Below are 20,470 nucleotides of genomic sequence, written 5' to 3' on the forward strand. Positions count from 1 at the left end.
TACAGTTCAGTAAAGCTTTCAACACCATAGTGCCATCCAAGCTCATCACTAAGCTTAGGACCCTGGGATTAAACACCTCCCTCTGCAATTGGATACCAGACTTTGACGTGCCGCCCCCAGGTGGTGAGGGTAGGCAACAACACATCCGCCACGCTGACCCTCAACACCGGGTTCCCTCAGAGTGGGTGCTGTACTCCCTGTTAACCCACGACTGTGTCCGCACACAACTCCAACACCCTCATTAAGTTTGCTGATGACCTTGCGATGTTAGGCCTGATCACCGATGACGATGAGACAGCCTGTAGGGAAGAGGTCAGAGTCCTGGCAATGTGGTGCCAGGAAAACAACATCTCCCTCAACGTGAGCAAGACAAAGGAGATGATCGTGGACTACAGGAAAAGGAGGGCCGAACAGGCCCCCATTCACCTTGACAGGCTGTAGTGGAGTGGGTCGAGAGCTTCAAGTCCCTTGTTGTCCACATCACTAAGGATCTATCATGGTCCAAACACACTAACACAGCCGTGAGGAGGGCACAGCAATGCCTCTTCCCCCTCAGGAGGCTGAAAAGATTTGGCATGGGTCTCCAGATCCTCAAAGTTCTACAGCTGCACCATCGAGAGCATCTTGACTGCAACTGCTCCGCATCCGACCACAAGGCGCTACAGAGGGTAGTGCGTACGGCCCAGTATATCACTGGGGCCAAGCTACCACCATCCAGGACCTCTATACCAGGCGGTGTCAGAGGAAGGCCCTAAACATTTTTAAAGACTCCAGCCACCCTAGTCATCAACGGTTTTCTCTATCGCACAGCAAGCAGTCCCAGAGTGCCAAGTCAAGGTCCAAAATGCTCCTGAACAGCTTTCTATCCCAAAGCCATAAGATCGCTGAACAGTTAATTAAACGGTTACCTGGAATTTCTTCTTTCTCCCCTACCTACATGTACATAGTACTTCAGTCAATCACCAAACCAAACCTACATGTACATATCACCTCAATTAATCACCCCAGTGACCTCTTACCCCAGTACACTGACTCGGTACTGGGATTCCTTGTATATGGCCTGTATATAGCCTCATTACTTTTCATTTGATTGTTTTACTATTTAATTTTTACCTATTTGTTAATTTCCTTTTTAACTGCATTGCTGGGAAAGAGCTTGTCAGTCAGCATTTCACAGTAAAGTCCACTTGTTTTAGTCGGCGTTTGTAACATAACATTTAAATGCTTTTGCGGTCACAGCAGCATCACACTCACTCAGGTACAGGTTCATACAGGCATGAATCTTTCAAGGCAGGCTTCATCAGTTTCTTGGTCTCTCAGCTAGTCCTGCATTATCAGCATTCTGATGTCTTAAAGGAACAGAAAGATTTTCCAGGAAACAGCTGACTAGCGTCCCAGTTACCTTCGTGTGTGTCACTGGATTTAAAATAATATACCATTTAGCAGATGCTTTTATCCAAAGTGACTTAGTCATGCGTGAATGTTTGCTTTGGTTAAGGATTCATATTTTGTTTATAATAGAACGTCAATTTTCCGTATCTAGGCTAAATTACAGTTTTGAGAGGAGTGGGTGAGGAGGTGGAGCAGGAAAATGATTAGCTTCTGGTCTCATTAAGAGAACAACACACCACCCAGGTGTGAGGCTCAGATGGGGTGTTTATGGGCTGAGGGGAGGAGGGGCCAATGCCATCCAGCCTCTCAATATAAAGCCCTCTCTGTAAATGTCAGTACGATGCCCTGCCTGAAATCTGCTCTTCCTTCACCTAGCCACCAAGCCCACAGTTGCCCCAGCCAGATGGATCTGTGAATGGGCTGGAGGAGAGGCTGGACCAGCAGTGTGGATAGGGACTGACAGTGACTAATAGAGACATGTTGGGGAGATGAGAGAGGAGGGGAAGGAAGAGGGAGATCCCCAGGAAGGGGTAGTGAGGCGTGGCACTGACTGGAGAAACTGCATGCACCTCTGGGCCCTCTGTTGGTGGCTCTGACACATCACAGCATGTACCTCTGGTGCCCTCTGTTGGTGGCTCTGACACATCACAGCATCAGCTGGACTTGGTTCTCTGATTTTCAGTGTCATGTTAGGGCTAGGTATCCCATCAGCGGGACACCTGTCAACAACATCGGGTGAAACTGGAGGGTGTGTAATTCAAATAAATAATCATAATATTAAATACTTCTGAACATGTAAGTATCTTATCGGTTAAAAGCTTAAATTCTTGTTAATCTAACTCCATTGTCCGATTTACAATAGGCTTTACAGCGAAAGCATACCATGCGATTGTTTGAGGTGACGAAGCGTACTTAATGAGCTGTAACCGAAAAACCACTGGTATTTAGAAAGTTTGAGATGAGGGAGAAAGTGTGGTGGAACAAGTGTTGTTAGCATTAAGTATCTTGCTAGCTGGATCGAATTAACCTTGTTAGCTAGCCAGTGAAATGTTGAGCAACATTACTCTACTTATCTGATCAAATAATTGAGTTTATGGTGTGTAAATTAGCTTGCTAATGAAGTCAGACAGCTAACGTTACAACATCAGATGAGCTAACATTAGTAACCTAACTAATTCGCTATAGTATTAAATGGTATACAAATCTTTCCCTTCCTCAAGTTATAACGTTTAGTTGCTTACTGGAGCCTGGCAATCTGTGTGAAATGTTAGCTAGTTAACTATCTTTTAACATGTTAGTGATCCCTTCGCGCGACTATCCCTTTAGCGGGATCGATTTGACAACATCCAGTGAAATTGCATAGCGCCAAATTCAAACTACAGAAATATCAATTTTCACGAAAATTTAAGTGTAATACATAAAAATAAAGCTTAACTTCTTGTTAATCCAGCCGCCATGTAAGATTTAAAAAAGGCTTTACAGCGAAAGCAGACCATGCGATTTATCTGAGGACAGCGCCCCGCATACAAACGCATGAAAATAATTTTTCAATCAGGCAGGTGGCGAAACAAAAGTCAGAAATAATATATCATTAGCATACAAGTATTTTACACCATCCTGTTCTCGTTAATCTAGCAGCGAAAGTACCACAAACGATTGTTAGGTCACCACCAAGTCACAGAAAAACACAGCCATCTTTCCATCAAAGAGAGGAGTCACAAAAAGCACAAATACAGATTAAATGAATCACTAACCTTTGATGATCTTCATCAGATGACACTCATAGGACTTAATGTTACACAATAAATGTATGTTTTGTTCGATAAAGTGCATATTTATATCAAACATCTAATTTTACATTGGCGACTTACGTTCAGTAGTTCTGAAACATGCAGTGATTTTGCAGAGCCACATCAATTAACAGAAATACTCACCATAAATGTTGACAAATACAAGTGTTATACATGGATTAGAGAGATACTTCTCCTTAATGCAACCGCTGTGTCAGATTTCTTTTTTTTTTTACGGAAAAAGCAAACCATGCAATAATCTGAGTACAGCGTTCAGACAACAAAGCAGCCAAAAATACATTAGTCAGAAATAGCATTATACATATTCACTTACCTTTGATCTTCATCAGAATGCACTCGCAGGAATCCCAGTTCCACAATAAATGTTTTGATTTGTTTGATAAAGTTCATCATTTATGTCCAAATAGCTTCTTTTGTTAGGGCGTTTGGTAAACAAATCCAAACACGTGTGCAGGTCCAGCCGAACGTTGGACGAAAAGTTACATTACAGGTCGTAGAAACATGTCAAACTATGTATAGAATCAATCTTTAGGATGTTTTTATCATAAATCTTCAATAGTATTTCATCCGGTGAATTCCTGTGTCTGTAGAAAAGCCATGGAACGAGCTAACTCTCTGGCAGTTTACTCTGGGCACCTTATTCATCCAAGCTACTCAATACTGCCCCCCAGTCACCAAGAAGTTAAATAGGGCTTTCCATAGAAAACCATTGGGAAATACTATGACCTCAATTTATTTTTTCCCTGGATGGTTTGTCCTCGTGTTTCGCCTGCCAAATCAGTTCTGTTATACTCACAGACATGATTTTAACAGTTTTCGAATCTTTAGAGTGTTTTCTATCAAAATATATCAGTTTATATGCATATCCTAGCTTCCTGGCCTGAGTAACAGGCAGTTTACTTTGGGCATGCTTTTCATCCAGATGTCAAAATACTGCCCCCTATCCCGAAGAAGTTTTAACTAATGTTTTCCCTCTACAGTATGTGGTTAATTTTCCGACTGAGAGAATTAGTTGAAAATGAGGCATTGCTTGTTAAACAAGTGGATTCAGGGATCAAGTGGAGCTGGGCCTGGTTTAAACTGGATGCCTCTATAGAGGTGAAAGGAACACCACACACTTTCCCTCTTTCTCACTACAGTGGATAAAAGGGGATACTCTCTGCCTGAAAGAGAGAAGTTATGCCAACCAAAGGGTGTCATGTTCTGTTTGGCACATTGTAGAACAGATGTCCACAGGCAGAAAGTGTACAATGTAATAATGTGCATTGTTGCCCAAATATGTTGCTTTTGTTGAACTTGTGTGAGTGATTTATAAAAACATTTACTCAGTGGAAGTTATTTTTGCACACACGGAGCCTCGTGCACTTGATCGATGTCACACACGGAGCCTCGTGCACTTGATCGATGTCACACACGGAGCCTCGTGCACTTGATCGATGTCACACACAGAGCCTCGTGCACTTGATCAATGTCACACACGGAGCCTCGTGCACTTGATCGATGTCACACACGGAGCCTCGTGCACTTGATCGATGTCACACACGTAGCTTCGTGCACTTGATCGATGTCGCACACGTAGCCTCGTGCACTTGATCGTTGTCGCACACGGCGCCTCGTGCACTTGATCGATGTCACACACGGAGCCTCGTGCACTTGATCGATGTCACACACGGAGCCTCGTGCACTTGATTGATGTCACACACGGCGCCTCGTGCACTTGATCGATGTCACACACGGAGCCTCGTGCACTTGATCGATGTCACACACGGAGCCTCGTGCACTTGATCGATGTCGCACACAGCCTCGCGCACTTGATCGATGTCGCACACGTAGCCTTGTGCACTTGATCGATGTCGCACACGTAGCCTCGTGCACTTGATCGATGTCGCACACGGAGCCTCGTGCACTTGATCGATGTCACACACGGAGCCTCGTGCACTTGATCGATGTCACACACGGAGCCTCGTGCACTTGATCGATGTCACACACGGAGCCTCGTGCACTTGATCGATGTCACACACGGAGCCTCGTGCACTTGATCGATGTCACACACGGAGCCTCGTGCACTTGATCGATGTCACACACGGAGCCTCGTGCACTTGATGGATGTCACACACGGAGCCTCGTGCACTTGATCGATGTCACACACGGAGCCTCGTGTACTTGATCGATGTCGCACACAGCCTCGTGCACTTGATCGATGTCGCACATGGAGCCTCGTGCACTTGATCGATGTCGCACACGTAGCCTCGTGCACTTGATCGATGCCGCACACAGCCTCGTGCACTTGATCGATGCCGCACACAGCCTCGTGCACTTGATCGATGTCACACACGTAGCCTCGTGCACTTGATCGATGTCGCACACGTAGCCTCGTGCACTTGATCGATGTCACACACACAGCATCATGCACTTAATTGATGTCCACTATAGTGGCCACTATAATATAGCAACAATAGAATGCCTGTTTGTTTCATTCTATTTCTTATTTAAGATGTTTTTTCCCCAAGTGCAATATTTAGATGTATGGTCACAAGCGTTCTAAATGCTGTCATGGTAACTGTAATATTAGTGGATTGTTTTTTTTCTCAAGACTTGAGTGTCATTTGCAGTGAAGTCTAGGCAACAAATAACATTGGATTGCTTTCTTTACATGTTTTAGCTGAGAGTTCGGTTCACATGAACCACGTATTTTACACACAGAGACTGATCATGTAGATGATATTCTGTTGTTTAATTAAAACCTGCATTTCCCCCTGCAGGGATTTATTACATGTTTCAGTGCAGAAAGGTGTCTCCATTTTGGTCCCTCAGCAGTTAGCATCCCTGAACACATTTATAGGCTCAGTGCACTCTGGATGGGAGGGTGTTTGTGAGAATAAAGCCAAAGGACTCGAGGGAGTTTTTGTGTTCTAAGTTAGGAAGCAGGATTTGTTAGGCTACAGAGTTTAGAGTATTATACTGCTGTGTCCCAGATCAGGACAGACCAGACGGACGTTGGTCTCTGGATATCACAACACAGTCATTGTCCTTGTCCCAGAGATGTTCATTTTGGGAGGGTGGAGGGGGGTGGCATCCCATGGCCTCTTGGTGCTATGTGGTGCCATGGCTAGAGGCTGGCACTGAGGTTGGATTGGGTGTTTTTTGTGGCAGTGGCGCACACAGGCAGTCACACACTGTACACACCACGGCAAGACCACACATCGTATCTGATGGCCATTTGGGCCAGTGACTCACTACCGTCTCCTCTCTCTCTCTGTCTCTCCAGGGGACATCACACAGAAGGGATATGAGAAGAAGAGAGCCAAGCTGCTGGCCCCCTACATCCCTCAGATACAAGGTAAGATGCCTCACCTGGTAGAACGGCAAGCTGCTGGCCTCCTCCACCCCTCAGATCAAATCAACTTTTATTTGTCACGTGCGTTGAATACAACCTTACAGTGAAATGCTTACTTACAGGCTCTAACCAATAGTGCAAAAAAGGTGTTAGGTGAACAATAGGTAAGTAAAGTAATAAAACAATAGTAAAAAGACAGGCTATATACAGTAGCGAGGCTACAAAAGTAGCGAGGCTACATACAGACACCGGCTAGTCAGGCTGATTGAGGTAGCATGTACATGTAGATATGGTTAACCTTTCTAGCGGAACCCCTCGACAACATTCCACTGAAAAGGCAGCATGCGAAATTCAAAAATATTTTTTGAAATATCTAACTTTCACGCATTAACAAGTCCAATACAGCAAATGAAAATGAAACATCTTGTTAATCTACCCATCGTGTCCGATTTCAAAAATGCTTTACAGCGAAAACACAACATATGATTATGTTAGGTCATAGCCAAGTCAAAAAAAACACAACCATTTTTCCAGCCAAAGATAGGAGTCACAAAAAACAGAAATATAGTTTAAATTAATCACTAACTGTTGATGATCTTCATCAGATGACACTCCTAGGACATCATGTGACATAATACATGTATGTTTTGTTCAATAATGTGTATATTTATATCCAAAAATCTCAGTTTACATTGGTGCGTTTACGTGCAGTAATGTTTTGATTCCAAAAAAACTAGTGATTTTGCAGAAATACTGATAAACATTGATAAAAGATACAATTGTTATTCACAGAATTAAAGGTAGACTTCTCCTTAACGCTGTGTCAGATTTAAAAAAAGAGACTTTACGGAAAAAGCATAATCTGAGAACGGTGCTCAGAGTCCAATCCAGCTAGTGATATATCCGCCATTTTGGAGTCAACAGAAGTTAGAAATAACACTAAATATTCACTTACCTTTGATCTTCATCAGAAGGCACTTCCAGGAATCCCAGTTTGACAATAAATGACTGATTTGTTCCATAAAGTCCATAATTTATGTCCAAATAGCCAGTTGTTGTTCGCGTGTTCAGCCCAGTAATTCATCTTCATGAGGCGCAAGCACTTCGTCCAGACAAAAAGTCAGTTCCGTTACAGGTCGTAGAAACTTATTAAATGATGTATGGAATCAATCTTTAGGATGTTTTTAACATAAATCATCAATAAGCTTCCAACCAGAGAATTCCTATGTCTGTAGAAAAGCCATAGAACGAGAGGTAACTCTGTCGGGAGCGCGCATCATGAGACCAAGGCACTCTGCCAGTCCACTGACTCAATCAGGTCTCTTGAGCCCCTCCTTTATAGTAGAATCCTCAGTCAAGTTTCTAAAGACGGTTGACATCTAGTGGAAGCCGTAGGAAGTGCAACTTTATCCGTATCCCACTGTGTATTCGGTAGCTTTGAAAAACGACAAACCTCAGATTTCCCACTTCCTGGTTGGATTTTTCTCACAGACATCATTCAAACCGTTTTATATCCAATAGTAATAATAATATGCATATATTAGCATCTGGAACAGAGTAGGAGGCAGTTCACTCTGGGCATGCTATTCATCCAAAAGTGAAAATGCTGCCCCCTATCCCAAAAAGGTTAAAGTGACTGCATATATGATGAACAGAGAGTAGCAGTAGCGTAAAAGAGGGGTTGGGGGGTGGCGGAACACAGTGCAGATAGCCCGGGTAGCCATTTGATTACCTGTTCAGGAGTCTTGTGGCTTGGCTTGCGGATAAAGAAGACTTTGTGCTAGACTTGGCACGTAGAGAGAACAGTCTATGACTGGGGTGGCTGGGGTCATTGACAATTTTTAGAGCCATCCTCTGACTCTGCCTGGTGTAGAGGTCCTGCATGCCAGGCATCTTAACCCCGGTGATGTACTGGGCTGTACTCACTACCCTCTGTAGTGCCTTGCGGTCAGAGGCCAAGCAGTTGCCGTACCAAGCCGTGATGCAACCAGTCAGGATGCTCTCAATGTTGCAGCAGTATAACCTTTTGAGGATCTCAGGACCCATGCCAAATCTTTTTAGTTTCCTGAGGGGGAATAGGCTCGATGTTGCAGGGGTCTGTAGTCAATTAGGCAGGTTGCTTTCTTGTTCTTAGGCACAGGGACTATGGTGGTCTGCTTGAAACATGTTGGTATTACAGACTCAATCAGGGACATGTTGAAAATGTCAGTGAAGACATGCCAGTTGGTCAGCACATGCCCGGAGCACACGTCCTGGTAATCCGTCTGGCCCCGCAGAGTTGTGTATGTTGACCTGTTTAAAGGTCTTACTCACGTTGGCTACTGAGTGTGATCACACAGTCGTCCGGAACAGCTGGCACTCTCATGCATGCCTCAGTGTTGCTTGCCTCGAATCGAGCAAAGAAGTGATTCAGCTCGTCTGGTAGGCTCGTGTCACTGGGCAGCTCACGGCTGTGCTTCCCTTTGTAGTTTTTTAATAGTTTGCAAGCCCTGCCACATATGACGAGCGTCAGAGCCGGTGTAGTAGGATTCAATCTTAGCCCTGTATTGACGCTTTGCCTGTTTGATGGTTTGTTGCAGGGCTTAGCAGGATTTCTTGTAAGCCTCTGGGTTAGAGTCCTGCACCTTGAAAGCCGCAGCTCTACCCTTTAGCTCAGTGCGAATGTTGCCTGTAATCCAGTGCTTCTGGTTGGGGTATGTACGTACAGATACAAGGTAAGATGCCTCACCTGGTAGAGAGGCCTCCTACATCCCTCAGATACAAGGTAAGTTGCCTCACCTGGTAGAAAGGCAAGCTGCTGGTCTCCTACACCCCTCAGATACAAGGTTAGATGCCTCACCTGGCCTCCTCCACCCCTCAGATACAAGATTAGATGCCTCACCTGGCCTCCTCCACCCCTAAGATACAAGGTTAGATGCTTCACCTGGCCTCCTACACCCCTCAGATACAAGGTTAGATGTCTCATCTGGCAGAGGACATTATCATGATATCTACTCCTTTCCTTTCGGATATGTCCTTGACTCTAGTGCTGTATGTATAGCTCATACTGTTGTCACTATCATCACAATACTCTGTACCGTCACCATACTCTGTATCGTCACAATAGGGTCTAGGGTAGGGCTACAGGGTCTAGGGCAGGGCTGCAGGGTCTGGGGCTGGGCTACAGGGTCTAGGGTAGGGCTGCAGGGTCTAGGGCAGGGCTGCAGGGTCTAGGGCAGGGCTGCAGGGTCTAGGGCAGGGCTGCAGGGTCTAGGGCAGGGCTGCAGGGTCTAGGGCAGGGCTACATGGTCTAGGGTAGAGCTACATGGGGTAGGGCTACAGGGTCTAGGGTAGTGTTTGGTGCGTGTATTGTCACATTTGCTACTTGAGTTGTCTTGCTCCCTCGTCTTACCACACCAAGCCCTGTATTTTCTTAGAAAGTTTTGTCTAAAATAAATCAGGTTAGCCGCTAATGCTATTTGCTTGTTAGCGAAATGTAATCTAAGTCAGAACAAACGTAGCTATCTAATCCAGCCTGATACCAGGTGTAGGCCCAGATCAGCATGTTGTTTGTGTGCAATGGTATCTTCTAAAACAGAGAGGAATAGGCTAAGCTTGAATATGTTATTATGTAACATCCAATTAGTGAATTTGTTGTCATGTCAAACTACAATGTAGTCAGTGTTGCCCACTATATTCCAACTATAGAATTAGAATACTAATTTTATTTCCCTGAAACACCAGGGTCATGAACTACTCATAAATCATATTTAAAACTTGCATTATTCAAAACATAAAATACTGTCATATTGTCAAATGTCAAACACATGGTATAATTTGACATATTGCCCAGCCCTCTATCTATAGATGGCGAACAGGATCCAGACGTTGTCTCAGGGTTAGAGGTGAACGTGTCTCATCGTGTGTTACTGTGTCTCTAGGTGTAGAACCATCTCTGCAGAAGGAGAACAGGATCCAGATGTCTCAGGCTGCTCCACCAGGATCCAAACACAACAAGTCTCGGGCCACCAACACGCGGGATGAACGCTTCAGATCTGGTAAGAGGACAATCCTACAGGATCAGATGGACTGGGGGGGTTGAAGGCTTCAGATCTGGTAATAGGACAATCCTACAGGATCAGATGGACTGGGGGGGTTGAAGGCTTCAGATCTGGTAATAGGACAATCCTACAGGATCAGATGGACTGGGGGGGTTGAAGGCTTCATATCTGATAAGAGGACAATCCTACAGGATATCAGATGGACTGGGGGGTTGTCTATGACTGGGGTGGCTGGAGTCTTTGACAATTTTTAGGGCCTTCCTCTGACACCCCCTGGTATAGAGGTCCTGGATTGCAGGAAGCTTGGCCCCAGTGTTGTACTGGGCAGTACTCACTATCCTCTGTAGTACCTTGCGGTCGGAGGCTGAACAGTTGCCATACCAGGCAGTGAAGCAACCAGTCAGGATGATCTTGATGGTGCAGCTGTAGAACCTTTTGAGGATCTGAGAACCCATACCAAATCCTTTCAGTCTCCTGCGAGGGAATAGGTTTTGTCGTGCCCTCTTCACGACTGCCTTGGTGTGCTTGGACCATGTTAGTTTGTTGGTGATGTGGACGCCAAGGATCTTGAAGCTCCCAACCTGCTCCTCTATGAGAATGGCGGCGTGCTCTATCTTTATCCTGTAGTCCACAATCATCTCCTTTGTGTTGATCACATTGAGGGAGGAGTTGTTGTCCTGGCACCACACGACCAGGTCTCTGGCCTCCTCCCTACAGGCTGTCTCATCGTTGTCTGTGATCAGGCCTAACACTGTTGTCATCTGCAAACTTGATGATATTGTTGGAGTCGTGCCTGGCCATGCAGTCATGAGTGAACAGGGAGTACAGGAGGGGACTGAGCACGCACCCCAGAGGTGCCACCTTGTGGAGTATCAGTGTGGCCTATCAGGAAGTCCAGGATCCAGTTTTAGAGGGAGGTGTTTAGTCCCAGGGTCCTTAGCTTATTGATGAGCTGTGAAGGTACTATGGTGTTGAATGCTGAGCTGTAGTCAATGAATAGCATTCAGATCTGGTAAGAGGAGGACAATCAGATGGACTGGGGGGGTTGGTTTCAAATCTGGTAAGAGGACAATCATACAGGATCAGATGGACTTAGTCTGTGTCTGGGTGTCTACCCCTATGTCTAGTCCTGGACTGAAAATCAAGCTCAAAGGAGAATCTGTATTGGAAATGCCTTTTAGTCCAGGATTTGGCTTGTCTGTCCTGAGAACCACCCCTAAATGTGTATTATGGTTGGGTTAACACTTTTCAGGTGTCTGTTCCAATGCTGACATAACCTAAAGGATGTTTTTCAGAAAGTGTTCACACAGTGCATGCAGGATATGTATGATACTGTGTAATAAACGGTTGCGTGATCTTTGTGTTTGTCTAGACCTGCATACAGAAGCCGTTCACGCTGCCTTGGCCAAGTACAAAGAGCGGAAGATGCCAATGCCCTCCAAGAGACGCTCTGTTCTAGTTCAGTCCTCTGTAGAGGCATGCACTCCCCCAGGTAAGATCATACTACATTACCCAGAACTCACCTGGGCAAAAGGGAGGAAGATGCCAATGCCCTCCAAGAGATGCTCTGTTCTAGTTCAGTCCTCTGTAGAGGCATTCACTCCCCCAGGTGAGATCATAATACATTACCCAGAACTCACCTGGGCAAAAGGGAGGAAGATGCCAATGCCCTCCAAGAGATGCTCTGTTCTAGTTCAGTCCTCTGTAGAGGCATTCACTCCCCCAGGTGAGATCATAATACATTACCCAGAACTCACCTGGGCCTTAAACCGTACCCCCTGCTACCCACAACCCATCTGGACCTTAGGATCTGATCTAACATAGGTCACCACAGTGAAACTGTCTGTCTGGTGCTGGGACTGTTGGTGTTGCTGAGTGGCAATTCAGCAGAATTTAACCATTGCCTACAACATGGAAAAGTTTATTGTGTAAAATGGAGAAAACAAATTGAACAATATTTTACAGTTATGGACATTACATGTTGATAAGATCCTCTGAGCTGGTAAGGGTTGGCCACACTGTTCTGCTTTTGTTTAAGATGCAGCTGGTGTTTAGGAACCTGACCATATAAGAAACATGGTAATGCTAATTTTTCTGATCGCCTTGGTGTTCATTTTAATTTTTTTATTTAATCTTTATTTAACTAGGCAAGTCAGTTAAGAACTCATTTTTATTTACAATGACGGCCTACCAAAAGGCAAAATACCTCCTGAGGGGACAGGGGTTAATGGATAATGCTGCCAACCCTTGGTCACACGGTGGATAACCTTGAGCTACTGGATCTAATTTAGTACCGTCGTGGGCTGTTTCCTTCTTCCACTACATGTTTCCTGCATAAGTACTGTTGCTGCATATCTGTCACACCTATTTGCTACATATAGCAAACATGGTTTTGTGTAATCTGGGGCTGCGAAGGCTTGTGCTGTTTGCATTTCCTTTTTTTAATGTCTCAAATGCAATCGGAACATTTGTGTTCCAGTCTAGTTGAGTTGTCCTGCTTCTTTCATTATCTCTCGCAAAGGGGCTGTTTTAACTACATATTCCTCTATCCAATCTGAGCTAAATCCAGTCATCCCTAAAAAGGTCATAATTTGAGCTACCGTTTGTGGCAATGGTGCTTTGCTGATTCCTTGCAACTATCCTGGTGCTATTGCCTTGCTTCCATGAGCTATGGTTCTTCCTCGCTACTCAACCTGAGGCTGGAAATACTGAAGTTTTTTGTTTTAGAAACAATGTCCTTCTCAGCTATCAATATCTGATTGAAGACCTTGGGAGAGTACTTAAATCCCTGGGGAAGACGAGTGTACGTGTATTGTCTTCCGCTGTATGTAAACGCAAACAATTGTCTGCATTCTTCCGCCAGGGGCACACAAAAAAATGCTGCACACAAGTCAATCACTGTAAAGTACTTAGCATCTGGGGGAACATTTGTCAGTAGTGTGTGAGGGTTTGGAACTTCTGAAAGCCAATCCTGTGCAATGTCATTTATTTCTCTTAGGTCATGTACCAGTCTCAATTTTTTACCATCGGCTTTAAGAACAGGTAGCAGAGGTGTATTACAGCGGCTTTGTGTTTCTACTAGTACACCTGATTTTATCAATCCTTCAATGGTCATGCTTATCCTTTCAGCTTTTGGTTTCATGTGATATTGATCTTTCCAAGGAGGCTTGGCATCTGGTTTCATGTGATATTGATCTTTCCAGGGAGGCTTGTTATTGGGTTTCATGTGATATTGAACTTTCCAGGGAGGCTTGGCATCAGGTTTCATGTGATATTGAGCTTTCCAGGGAGGCTTAGCTTCTGGTTTCATGTGATATCGATCTTTCCAAGGAGTCTTAGCTTCTGGTTTCATGTGATATCGATCTTTCCAGGGAGGCTTAGCTTCTGGTTTCATGTGATATCGATCTTTCCAGGGAGGCTTAGCTTCTGGTTTCATGTGATATTGATCTTTCCAGGGAGGCTTAGCTTTTGGTTTCATGTGATATCGATCTTTCCAGGGAGGCTTAGCTTTTGGTTTCATGTGATATTCAGCTTTCCAGGGAGGCTTAGCATCAGATTTCACTTTGATGCTTACATGATTGCTGATTTCACCAATCCAACATCTGTGTCATGTTGAGACCCCTTCTGGAATGATGTTTTCCATTTCCTATCTTTGTTAACTAACTGGCCCTCTTTCTTCACCTAACTGTCCTTGCTGATTAGCTGTAACCTCGACTTCCCTTTGATCCCCATTCATTACTGTTGTTGCCAGTATTTTAATAAAAGCCTTGTCTTTGCAATGGAAAATCAATGGATTATCTGTTTATCCCTTTACCTTCTTTTTTCTTTCTTCATCATTGGCCCCAATTCTTTGGCCGCAAATCCTTGATTTACCAACAATGTAATGTGAGGGACAGAGTCAAAGACATTGTATCATCTTTGTACAAACTTTGATCCATCTCTGTCTCTCATCCATTGCAGCTCCCTGTTTTCCTATAATTATGTACTGTGACATCATTGCTACTGACTTTCCATGTGCATTCATTGTCCAAAGTTGTTCTAAAAAATGGTATTGGTATTGGTCATACTGCATTGTGCAGTGGTATTCTGATTTTGCTCTATCAGCTTTAGGTATTTGGGCCTGAATAAACCCATTTCCCCATGGCTCTGTTTATTTCTGTCTCCACGTCCCCTAACCATTAGCTGTCTCTGCTGTCATTATCATTTGCAAATTTTAACCCTGTTCTTTCCATTATTACTCCTTCAGGAGAGCACTTGATTTGTATGCTCATTTTTCATAGAGCATCCCTTCCTAGTAGATTAATTGGGGTTTGATCTGACACTAATATCGGAATTGTTGCTGACTTGCCGTCAGACGAACTGGAGCAGTCATTGGAATTAGCTGCGGTTGTCCCGATAATCCTACAGTTTTGGTGTATTTACTAGACATGGGGAGATGAGAGGCATAATTTGGATTTACACATGTGTAAGTGGCTCCAGTATCTATCATCATGGGTGTGCCGTTGTTCTCTGTTTGAACCTGCAGCATAGCTTCTTGATCAGCTCTCGTGTTTGGGAGCTGACCCTCCCTAGGATTGACCCTAGGATTCGCTGGGCACCCCTAGTATCCTTGATTTGGCCCCGCCCATGGGTCCACAGGGCCTTGTGGTTGACTCTGGTTGCCTTGCCTTGCCATCCACCATCCTGGTTCTAGTTATTATGGTGCCCACTTCCTTGTGGCTACCAATTATTTTGATTCCTGTTACGTGGTGGTTGCCACTTGTTTTGGTTCCCTCCATTTCAGTCCTGCCAGGGATTTGTTTGGCAGTGTTGTCTGTAGTGTACTGGCTGCTGGCATCCCCAACAAACCCCAAGTGGTCCCTGGGGACTTCTGGTTCCTTTTTTCTTATTATTTTGCGGAGCTTTTTGTTGCTTGTTGCCACCATTCCAATTCCGGGGTTGTTGTGTATACACATTCACTAGTGGTGGTGTAGGTTGCACTTGGACCTGTTGGACAGGAAGCGGTGGTGGCCCTCTTGGGGAGACTGCAGCCATTGTCTCTACCTCTGGCACTGGAGTCATCACTGGGGCCTGGATTTTCTTTTTTCCTTTGTTAGTCATTTTTTTTCAGCTGCAGCTGGGTCAGTTTTCTTTGAATGTCTTTTCCTTGTTCTATCAGTTTCTGTTCATCCTTTCTGTATTTCTCCACTGCATGGATCACGTGGTCCCAGAATTCCTTGTGTGACTTTGAAGTCAGACCCACATCCTCCAGCCTGCTCTTTACTGACTGGGGCATGGCTTCTACCACTGACTTCCGGAATAGTTGTCATCAGTCGGTCCCCCTCTGGATTCAGTTCTGTTTCCAGTTTCCATCGTTTCAACTTTCCATGGAGGTATGCAGCTGGGTTTTCTGTGTCCCCCATTGCTTTTCCTTTTAGTGCCTTAGGATCAACCCTTGTTGGGTGTTCCTCTTTCAGAGCACGCTGGACGATATGTGTCAAAGGCTGGTCCATCTGCCAGTATGTCCCCCGCTGCATCAGCAAGGTCACTGTCTTGCAGTACATCCTCCATGTTTGCTACCCCCACTACTCTTACCAGCAGTGCCTTCAGATCCCCCACAGCCAGTAGTTTCCCTATGGTTTGTTTTTCAAAGGTTCTGATCCATTTTCCAGCTTCATCATGGAGGTTTCGGCAGGCGAGTAACCAACCCTTCCAGGTCCTGTGAGCCCCATGGTACATACGGCCCTTGATCCCCCTTTATCAAAATGGGACACTGTACCCCGTATCTATCAGGTTTTTTCAGCTTTGTCCTATTCCTCGTCTTTCTTTGCTTTCCTTCAGGGCTAACCTGTTGTCCCTTACATTGGTCTTTCTAGGCCCTGGCTAGTTCTTCTCTCATTTGCTTTTCTACCTTTTTTAGTTTCTAACCATTTCCATCCTTCTGTCCACCAGAAACTCCATCTTCCTCCGTATATCTCCCTATTATTATTTTCGGTATTCCCTTACTTTTTCTATGTCTCATTCCCCTATGGATAGCCTGATCTCCTAATTATTTTATTATTCTTTCCCCGTCTTTGTCTCTTATACTGCTGTCAATTTCTTCCCATTCCCTTTCCTCATCTGATTCGTCGAGCCCTTGTTCTATGTAATTCTTCTTAAATTTGTCTAGCTTTTGCTTAAATTCTTCTGCCTTTCTATCATTTGCTCTTATCTTGTTTCTTGTATGTTGGTCTGGTGGTTGTTCTTCCGTTCTTACTCCCATCTTTGCTAGGGCTTTTCTCAGTCCCCCATAGCAGTTGAGGGTTTCTATTCCTGTTTTCGTAGCCTGTTCGATCTTTCTTTTGTGCTCTCTGTCTGAGAGGGTTTTTCTACTCATCACTTTCTCCCTTTGCCTGAGAGGGCGAAGAGGGTATAGAGGGCGAAGAGGGTATAAAGTGCGTAGAAGCCATCTCTTTTCTTCTTTTATCTCTACTTCACCTTTTATTTCTATGGTTCCAGTCAGAAACTGTCCATTGGTGGAGGGTTGACGAACCATTCTGCTTTTTCTTGGTCTGGTTTTTCATCTTCTTTCAAAGTTTCTGTTGCTGTTTTCATGCTCTTCTGCTTAAAAAAATTGTAGCACTTTGTTCTCCTTTTCGCTTTTGTTCCTCCTTTTCTTCATTTTGTTAGTTGCTTGTTTTATGTTGTTTTTTTTTATCAGGGACTCCATTTCTTCACACAATAAAACATCCAACATTCCTTCTGCTGGCCATTTGGTGCTAATTTTCCTTGTGCGTTCTTACCACTTATTCCTAATGGCCTTTTAAGCAAAAGGAGTAATAGTCCCCCCAAAGCTTTTTCCTTATCATTCATAAATGCATTTATTGAATTCAAAATATCCCAATATATTTTGGTTTGTTTAAAATTTGGAGAGACCTACTTGGTGCGTCTATTCCTGAGGCAGGACTCCCGAAGCAAATCAGACAAACATTTACTATAAGTAAGAACTGAGCTTTGCTGATAGGGCGGCCACCCTTTTCTGAGACTCGTTCAGGAGACTCCGTCATCAGTCACAGAAGTTTCACCGTTCACTGGTCCCTTGTAGCCACTCCTGGCTCGTCATTTATGTCATGGAAATATTTCTCAGATACCGGAGCATGTAAATTCAATTAGACTTTATTACAAAAAGTAACAGAAGCCGAGTAATTCCATGGAACAACTGATTACTCTTTTCAGACCTCTGGTTTTATAGGTTTCCACCTTCAGATGACACACATGGTCACTCCTTATGTAAATGATTAACACCCCGTGGCCTCTCACCACCATTATCTTTGTCTCAATGCATAGTCACATAATCACTTTACCTATACATTCATGTACAAACTACCTCAATTGGCTTACCGGGCTATCTGCATTGTCCCACCCACCACCTGCTAAACCCCTCTTTTACACTACTGCTACACTCTGTTCACCATATATGCATAGTCACTTTAACCATATCTACAGGTACAGTGGGGAGAACAAGTATTTGATTTTGCAGGTTTTCCTACTTACAAAGCATGTAGAGTAATTTTTATCATAGGTACACTTCAACTGTGAGACACGGAATCAAAAACAAAAATCCAGAAAATCACATTGTATGATTTATAAGTAATTAATTTGCAGAACCTAATATTTGTTACAGAAACCTTTGTTTGCAATTACAGAGATCATACGTTTCCTGTAGTACTTGACCAGGTTTGCACACACTGCAGCAGGGATTTTGGCCCATTCCTCCATACAGACCTTTTCCAGATCCTTCAGGTATCGGGGCTGTCGCTGGGTAATACGGACTTTCAGCTCCCTCCAAAGATTTTATATTGGGTTCAGGTCTAGAGTCTGGCTAGGCCACTCCAAGACCTTGAGATGCTTCTTACGGAGCCACTCCTTAGTTGCCCTGGCTGTGTGTTTCGGGTCGTTGTCATGCTGGAAGACCCAGCCACGACCCATCTTCAATGCTCTTACTGAGGGAAGGAGGTTGTTGGCCAAGATCTCGCAATACATGGCCCCATCCATCCTCCCCTCAATACGGTGCAGTCGTCCTGTCCCCTTTGCAGAAAAGCATCCCCAAATAATGATGTTTCCACCTCCATGCTTCACGGTTGGGATGGTGTTCTTGGGGTTGTACTCATCCTTCTTCTTCCTCCAAACACGGCGAGTGGAGTTTAGACCAAAAAGCTCTATTTTTGTCTCATCAGACCACATGACCTTCTCCCATTCCTCCTCTGGATCATCCAGATGGTCATTGGCAAACTTGAGAAGGGCCTGGACATGCGCTGGCTTGAGCAGGGGGACTTTGCGTGCGCTGCAGTATTTGAATCCATGACGGCGTAGTGTGTTACTAATGGTTTTCTTTGAGACTGTGGTCCCAGCTCTCTTCAGGTCATTGACCAGGTTCTGCTGTGTAGTTCTCGCCTGATCCCTCACCTTCCTCATGATCATTGATGCCCCACGAGATGAGATCTTGCATGGAGCCCCAAACCGAGGGTGATTGACCGTCATCTTGAACTTCTTCCATTTTCTAATAATTGCGCCAACAGTTGTTGCCTTCTCAACAAGCTGCTTGCCTATTGTCCTGTAGCCCATCCCAGCCTTGTGCAGGTCTACAATGTTATCCCTGATGTCCTTAGACAGCTCTCTGGTCTTGGCCATTGTGGAGAGGTTGGAGTCTGTTTGATTGAGTTTGTGGACAGGTGTCTTTTATACAGGTAACGAGTTCAAACAGGTGCAGTTAATACAGGTAATGTGTGGAGAACAGGTGGGCTTCTTAAAGAAAAACTAACAGGTCTGTGAGAGCAGGAATTCTTAGTGGTTGGTAGGTGATCAAATACTTATGTCATGCAATAAAATGCAAATGAATTACTTAAAAATCATACAATGTGATTTATCTTGCTTTTTCGTTTTAGATTCCGTCTCTCACAGTTGAAGTGTACCTATGATAAAAAATTACAGACCTCTACATGCGTTGTAAGTAGGAAAACCTGCAAAATCGGCAGTGTATCAAATACTTGTTCTCCCCACTGTACATACTACTTCCGGTGTCTGTATATAGCCTCGCTACTGTATATAGCCTGTCTTTTTACTATTGTTTTATTTCTGTACTTTGATTTGATTCTTGCTTGTTAACGCCCACATCTGACTTATCTTAGTTTATATTATAATGGCGGTGCCAGAGTATTAATACAAAACTAATACATTTATTGCATATATATATTTCCAGTATAAGTGCATTTCTAATATTATTTGATTAATACAGACATGTCTTTTCACTATGCAACATTTCTCCCCAATACATATACATGGCTTGTGGATCTAGTATTGATTAACTAAAGTACATAGTCACTGACCTTCACAGGTTCAGGCCTATGTTGCCCAGGAATGATTCACCCATATACGTGTCCAGTAGCCTTCGCAAGATCAGACTCGGCCCAAGGCGGTCGTGTCTATGTTGTTCAAGCTTGGCACATTCACAACGATTCTGCTTACGTTCTGTATTTACATATCTAACAGTTTGCGTTATTGGTCCAGCTTTATACATTCACATGGATCCAGCCTATGTTATGCTTATTTATGTCTAATTATTAACCCCATATTGATTATGCTCTCTACTTCTGCGAAAACAATATAGATACTGGAAAATCCCCATGATGTCATAGATTTTTCAGTTCTGACCCACTGGAATTGTGATACAGTGAAATAATCTGTTAACAATTTTTTCGAAAAATTTGCTGTGTCATGCACAAAGTAGATGTCCTTTCTGACTTGCCAAAACTATAGTTTGTTAACAGGAAATTTGTTGAGTGTTTGAAAAAACTAGTTTTAATGACTCCAACCTAAGTGTATGTAAATTTCCGACTTCAACTGTATAAATGATGTCTCCATAATGTAGTAGG

The 20,470-nt window shown here is 44.1% G+C and overlaps 1 protein-coding gene across 9 annotated transcripts in view; it reads left to right on the forward strand.

Moving 5' to 3' along the window:
* dip2a (disco-interacting protein 2 homolog A) overlaps positions 1–20,470 on the forward strand; it is a 232,025-nt gene that overhangs the window by 67,186 nt on the left and 144,369 nt on the right. For all 9 annotated transcript variants that reach the window (XR_005038847.1, XR_005038848.1, XR_005038849.1 and 6 more), the window contains exons 2-4: positions 6,472–6,543; positions 10,461–10,577; positions 11,953–12,072. Coding sequence is in view for 6 of the 9 variants with exons in the window: in XM_036959437.1 (XP_036815332.1) it covers positions 6,472–6,543; positions 10,461–10,577; positions 11,953–12,072 (309 nt within the window). In the remaining 3 variants the exon portion in view is untranslated. The remainder of the gene's footprint in view (positions 1–6,471; positions 6,544–10,460; positions 10,578–11,952; positions 12,073–20,470) is intronic.

This window comes from Oncorhynchus mykiss, chromosome 22 (genome assembly GCF_013265735.2).
Source record: "Oncorhynchus mykiss isolate Arlee chromosome 22, USDA_OmykA_1.1, whole genome shotgun sequence".
Lineage (NCBI taxonomy): Eukaryota > Metazoa > Chordata > Actinopteri > Salmoniformes > Salmonidae > Oncorhynchus > Oncorhynchus mykiss.